This window comes from Triplophysa dalaica, chromosome 14 (genome assembly GCF_015846415.1).
Source record: "Triplophysa dalaica isolate WHDGS20190420 chromosome 14, ASM1584641v1, whole genome shotgun sequence".
NCBI classification, from domain to species: Eukaryota; Metazoa; Chordata; class Actinopteri; order Cypriniformes; family Nemacheilidae; genus Triplophysa; species Triplophysa dalaica.
In genome coordinates, this window is record NC_079555.1 from 4,837,080 (window position 1) to 4,844,006 (window position 6,927).

General features: G+C 50.4%; 1 protein-coding gene across 1 annotated transcript; it reads right to left on the minus strand.

Moving 5' to 3' along the window:
• Positions 1-4,998: 4,998 nt before the first annotated feature.
• Positions 4,999-6,377, minus strand: LOC130435669 (uncharacterized). The gene has a single exon (XM_056766450.1). The coding sequence runs from the start codon at positions 5,968-5,970 to the stop codon at positions 4,999-5,001; it is 972 nt and encodes a 323-aa protein (XP_056622428.1). The 5' UTR covers positions 5,971-6,377.
• Between the last annotated feature and the right edge of the window lie 550 nt (positions 6,378-6,927).

Here is a 6,927-nt window from a genome sequence, read left to right on the forward strand (position 1 = left end):
ACCCCCGCAGCTGTAAGAGTGAGTGTGTCTTTCCTCAGGGATTTTAAGAGGTGGTGAGAGAGAGTTTACTTTATAAAAAGACATGTTTTATTTTTTGGAACGGTGCGGCATAAATTATGATGATTTGTAGCTTTTCTTTCATCCGTTTTTGTATTGAGACGAAAGTATGTGCCAGATAAAACTTTTCCCGATGTCACATTTTTTTCCATAATAAAGTTTCGATGTTCCTCTCTTTTCTCCAGACTATACATTGTTGAAAAAAAACATAAGAGAGGTTCATGATTCATTCCCTTTTATTTTGTTCTTGTTTGAAGTCCATTGTTTCGTAGTGCTTTGAACAATGATTATAACAGATAGCATTTTGGGGACATTTCTATTGTTTAAGTGTCTATCAACAGTTTAAAACAGAACCAAGACATCATGGTCTCTATGGGAACCGGTCTGTCTTGAGTTGTGGCTGTATTATATTTGAGATTCATTGCTATCACTGATTTATGTTTATTGCTAAAAACATTACAAATAATGTTTAAAATGTGTATTTTTGTACTGTCACTTGTTAGTCTATGATATATCAAAAATGCACTATTAAGATTTGACCTTTGCTCCCTTTACAGTCATAGAGTCATATTAAAGAAAGGCTCCGGGTCATATCTGAAATCTAAAAAGTTGGGATTTTGGGGTGGGCTGTTATGGGTCAGTAGATCATTGCAATTGTGACATATTCACAAGCATGAACTCCTCATATTTGTTTCAGAAAGTGTAAAGATTAAGTTGTTAAAATGTCACATGCCAATTAGTTTCATCATAAAATCATCTCATGTCGGTCGCTTTGATATCACTGCCAATGCAATCTAAATGTTCTCTGATTGAAAGATATTTAATATCCACATCTGTGAGATGTGTTCTGCACCTCCTCTACACACACACACATCTTGCTGACAGCCAGAAGCCTAAATCAGAATCTATGCCATGTGTTGTATGTCACACGTTCTTCTCTTTGGCGGTTCATCGTGTCTGATCACACTAGGAGGCCTTGTTGATTTAAATGTGTGAGACGTTTGTGTGCATACAGTATCTTCTACATGCTTTTCATCTCCTTAATTTAACACAGGTGTCTCATATCTCGACTAGAGATGATCAGTTCATTTTAAACTGTCTTATGCATTGAACTGTGTCTTATGCATTGAACTGTGTCTTATGCATTGAACTGTGTCTTATGCATTGAACTGTGTCTTATGCATTGCAGACAGCGTTGTTGTTTGAGAGTGTAACAAGTTCGATAGTATGGAAGAAAGGAGTCAGGGTCGGCTTGGCTGGGAAAACGAGGTAAGTCTTTATTGACACAATAGTTCCGGGTTTCACACTTCCGGTTTCAAAATAAAAGTTCAAACTCGATCTCTCCTGATCGTAAGATTCTTTCTGCCCGATCTCCTCGGACGCGACGTCTCTCGTCTCTGGCACGCTCGTTTCCCCAGCCGCTCTCTCTCCCTTCCTCCCGGTCCGTCTTGGGGTTTTAAAGCGTCTCCTCGCCAATTACTAGAACGATAAGCAGGTGTTTTCACTAAAGCGTTGATCTGCCTACTCACCGTCTTTCTCCTGACGCTCTCTCTCCCCACAGACCGCGCTGAACCACGCCCCCCTTGCCACATACCCCCACCGCCCGACTCAGGCCGGGGCCCCATCCGGCCTGCAGCTTCCCCCCCCCCCCTCCTGGAGAGGAAGTCAGCCACCGCCATCTGTGTCCCCGGCCTGTGGATCACCTTGAATTTGAAGGGTTGTAATGCGAGATACCAACGAGTGATCCGGGCGTTGGTATCCTTCATGCGGTGGAGCCATTGGAGAGGCGCGTGGTCCGAACAGAGCGTAAACTCCCGTCCCAGGAGGTAATAGCGCAGGGTGAGGACCGCCCACCTGATCGCCAGGCATTCCTTCTCAATGGTGCTGTACTTCGTCTCCCTCTGTGAGAGCTTGCGACTGATGTACAGCACCGGACGGTCCTCTCCTCCCACCTCCTGGGACAGAACCGCCCCCACGCCCCTGTCCGATGCATCGGTCTGAAGGAGAAAGGGAATAGAAAAGTCAGGAGAGTGCAATAACGGCCCGCCGCACAGAGCAGCCTTCACCTTGGTAAACCCCTGCTGGCACTGCTCCGTCCATTGGACGGTATCTGGTGCTCCCTTTTTAGTGAGGTCAGTCAGCGGGCTGGTGAGGTCCGAATAATTGGGTACAAACCGCCTGTAATATCCCGCCAGCCCCAGGAACTGCCGCACCTCCTTTTTGGTCTTGGGTCTCGGGGCGGTCGCAATCGCGGCTGTTTTATTAATTTGGGGACGCACCTCCCCGTGGCCCAAGTGGAAACCCAGATACCTTACCTCTACCCGCCCAACTGCACACTTCTTCGGGTTAGCCGTTAGCCCCGCACCTCTCAACGAAGCCAGGACCGCTCTCAGGTGTTGCATATGCCGCTCCCAGTCATTGCTATATATGATGATATCATCTAGATACGCGGCGGCATATGCAGAGTGTGGCCGGAGTATGCGGTCCATGAGGCGCTGAAAGGTCGCCGGGGCCCCGAATAACCCGAACGGAAGTGTAGCAAATTGGTGTAAACCGAACGGCGTGGTAAAAGCCGTCTTTTCTTTGGATAGTGGAGATAGAGGGATCTGCCAATATCCTTTCGTCAAATCCAATCTCGAATAAAACCGAGCCGTGCCTAGTCGGTCTAGCAATTCGTCAATTCGTGGCATTGGATATGCATCGAACTTCGATACAGCATTCACCTTCCGATAGTCCACACAGAATCGGACAGAGCCGTCGGTTTTAGGTACTAAGACTATCGGGCTCGCCCAATCACTACTGGACTCTTCTATTACGCCCATGTCCAGCATCGCCTCTAATTCTTTCTGAACCACCATTTTTTTGTGTTCAGGTAATCTATATGGTCGGCTGCGCACTATCGCACCCGGTTTGGTCTCAATGTGGTGCTCTATGAGGTTCGTGCGGCCGGGTAGGGGCGAAAACACATCTGCAAATTCTGCCTGTAATCTTACCACATCCGTGACCTGTGAGGACGAGAGATGATCTCCCCCTGGAGCCAGCGCGAGGGATTGCACTTTGGTGTTCACTTCTGGTCCGAGATCATCTTCTCTGCTCACTGTCGTCGCCAGCATCACGGTGTTCGCCTCGCTCCACTTTTTGAGGAGATTGAGGTGATAAATCTGATGCGCTCCGCTCCTATCCGACCGAACTACCTCATAATTGAGATCCCCTACTCGTCGTGTGACCTCGAACGGCCCTTGCCACTTGGCGAGTAACTTAGAACTGGACGTTGGGAGTAATACAAGCACCTTCTCTCCCGGTGTAAATTTACGTAGTCTAGCACCCCTGTTATACTGCCGACTCTGTCTGTCCTGGGCCTGTAACAAATTCTCCATGGAGAGCCGCCCCAGTGTATGGAGTTTTGTTCGCAGGTCCAAGACATATTGGATTTGGTTTTTGCTCGCGGAAGGCCCGTCCTCCCAAGCCTCTCTTAGGACGTCTAAAACCCCGCGAGGCTGACGACCATAGAGGAGCTCGAAGGGGGAAAACCCCGTGGAGGCTTGGGGGACCTCGCGGACCGCAAATAACAGGGGTTCCAGCCACCTATCCCAATTTTTGGCGTCTTCGTGAACGAACTTCCGGATCATGGTTTTCAATGTACGATTGAAGCGTTCGACCAGCCCGTCAGTTTGTGGGTGGTAGACGCTGGTCCGAATCGTTTTAATCCCCAATAATCCGTAGAGTTCGCGGAGGGTCCGTGACATAAACGCCGTGCCTTGATCGGTGAGAACCTCTTTCGGGATTCCCACCCGGGAGATGACTCGAAACAGTGCGTCCGCAACACTGGTTGCTGAGATATTGCGTAACGCCACTGCCTCAGGGTAACGTGTTGCGTAATCCACAATGACTAACGCAAATCGATGCCCTCGTGCGGATCGCTCTAACGGCCCGATCAGGTCCATACCAATTCGTTCGAAGGGGACCTGCATAAGCGGAAGCGGGCATAATGGTGCCCGTGGAGTGGCCGGTGGGTTTACCAACTGACATTCAGGACAAGACGCGCACCACCTGCGCACGTTCTCATGAATGCCCGGCCAAAAGAATCGGGTCGTTAGTCGATTTAAAGTGGCAGTCTGTCCTAGGTGCCCTGCCATTGGATTACAGTGAGCCGCCTGGAAAAGCATTTCCCGACGGCTCTTTGGTATGACCAATTGGGTTGTATCCTGTTTTGACTGAGTGTCTTGGGTCACTCGATACAACCGGTCTTTCAAAATAGCAAAATATGGGTAGGACAGCGGTTGTGCAGGGTGGAGAAGTTGTCCGTCGATGGTACGGACCTGATCAAATGCATTTTTGAGTGAGTCATCCTGAGACTGCTCCAGAGGAAAATCATCACCCTGGGAGAGATTTATTTTCTCCACAGCGCTAATTCCCTCTGAGCCAGTCGTCAGTGGTCCCGGCTCAACTTCTCCCACCTGCGCGACCGCCCCTCCCCATCGCTCTTGATTATGCCCAGAAACACCCGCGCATATTTGTCCCAATAATACTGAAAATAGTGGCCAATTCGTTCCCAGAATCAGCGGATGTCGGAGGTGCTCGTTAACAGCCACCTCCACTCTATGCTTTTGCCCCTTAAATTTAATGGTCAGCGGCACCAAAGGGTAATTCTCCACATCCCCGTGTACACACCTTACCTTAACCATGCGGCCCGTATCCCTTGCCACGAATTGAGTCAGGCTTTGGTGAATTGAGGTTAGGTTACATCCTGAATCCACCAAAGCCTGATAGGTACCCCCTCTTATACTCACCGGTATTTGGTACAGCCCGTCTTGACCGAGGGCAGCCTGTGGGTTGTCGGGGACCCGGATCATCATACCGACCTCCATCATGGGACAACGGTCGATAAAATGTCCGGGATCCCCACAACGCCAACAGGCCGGCCCAGAAGTTCCCGCCGCCCTAGCGGCAGGAGGCAGACCCCCGAATTGGCGAGGAGAGGCTTGGGAGGTTGACGGGTGAGAGGAGAAATTGGAGCCTTGATTCAGCCAGCTCCCTGCTCCATCCGACGACCTGGCGGCTCCTGTGGGTCCCGGCTCCGAAAACCTCCGGGTCCGTGGGGCTGGCCGTGGAGGAAAAGTTCCCCGGGTCCGGGGGAAGGGCACCGGTCTGGAAGGAAGGGGTGGCGAGGTCACGGGGAGAGAGAGATGAAGACATCAGGGGTCCGCCGACCCGAGGGCACGCCACCAACTGGTCCTCCGCCAACTGGATGGCCTGCGCCAGCGTCGACGGTCGGTGGCACTGGACCCACTGGGCGGTCTTCCTGGGTAGCCGTCCCACAAACTGCTCCAGTGTCACCTTCTCGACGAGGTCGTCGGTGGTGTTGGCGCCGGCCATCAGCCATCTGTGGCATGCGTCCCGGAGCTGGTGTGCGAAGGCGAAGGGTTGACCGCGATCCCCGAGTTCCAGCGACCGAAAACGCTGCCGATGCTGCTCCGGACTAAGTCCCACTCGCTCCAGGATGGCCCTCTTGAGGTCCGCGTATTGTAACAAGTTAGCTACTGGCAGCTGCTGGGCGGCCAACTGGGCTTCGCCTGACAATAGGGGGATCAGGCGGGCCGCCCAGGCATCTGGCTGCCACCCGGATAACTCCGCGGACCTCTCGAAGAGCTCCAGGAAGGCTTCCGGCTCGTCGTGGGGCCCCATTTTGTGCAGCGGGATGGTGGGGGATGCGGTCGATGTTTCGCTCGGTCCCCTCTCCTGGCTCGCCCAGCTCCGGAACGCCTCGCGGTCCTCCTGTTGGGTCTGGACGAGGGCCTGGAACCTCCTCTCCTGATCTTCCCTCAGACCCAACAGGGCCTGGTGGTGTTGCTGATGGAGACCAGCGAGGGAGGCGATAACCTCCGCAAATGGCGATCCCGGCGGAGTCTGCATGGCTGGCGGCGGCTCACTCCTTTCTTCCCGGGTTTCGGCACCACTGTAACAAGTTCGATAGTATGGAAGAAAGGAGTCAGGGTCGGCTTGGCTGGGAAAACGAGGTAAGTCTTTATTGACACAATAGTTCCGGGTTTCACACTTCCGGTTTCAAAATAAAAGTTCAAACTCGATCTCTCCTGATCGTAAGATTCTTTCTGCCCGATCTCCTCGGACGCGACGTCTCTCGTCTCTGGCACGCTCGTTTCCCCAGCCGCTCTCTCTCCCTTCCTCCCGGTCCGTCTTGGGGTTTTAAAGCGTCTCCTCGCCAATTACTAGAACGATAAGCAGGTGTTTTCACTAAAGCGTTGATCTGCCTACTCACCGTCTTTCTCCTGACGCTCTCTCTCCCCACAGACCGCGCTGAACCACGCCCCCCTTGCCACAGAGAGCATGGCTATCCATTTGTAAACCGTATATATAAAGTTCTAATACGTTACAGTGTCTGAGAAATACAGGATGAATCTACTGTTATTATTAGGTTAGGAGCATCAAAGTAGACATAAATGACATAAAACTGTTTATAGTTGATCATTATATGTTTGATACAACATAATTGAATAAATATCAAGGTTTTCTTTTTACATGTCAAATGATTTTATTGAAAAATTGAAAATGACAAAAACGACTTAAGCTGGGTTTTCACAAGCAGGGTCATGTATTGTTCATTCAGGAATAGTTCAACCAAAAATAATCATCATTTATTCACCCTCGTGTCATTCAAAATCTGTATATGACTTTTTCTTTTGTGGAACAAAAAGAAGATATTTTAAGAAATGTCACAGAGTTTTAAGTGTTCATACAGTGGAAGTCAATGTGGGTCAATGCTGTCTGGTTACCAACGTTCTTCAAAATATCATTTTTTGTGTTCTGAAGTCATACATGTTTGGAATGACATGAGGGTGAATAAATGTTGAA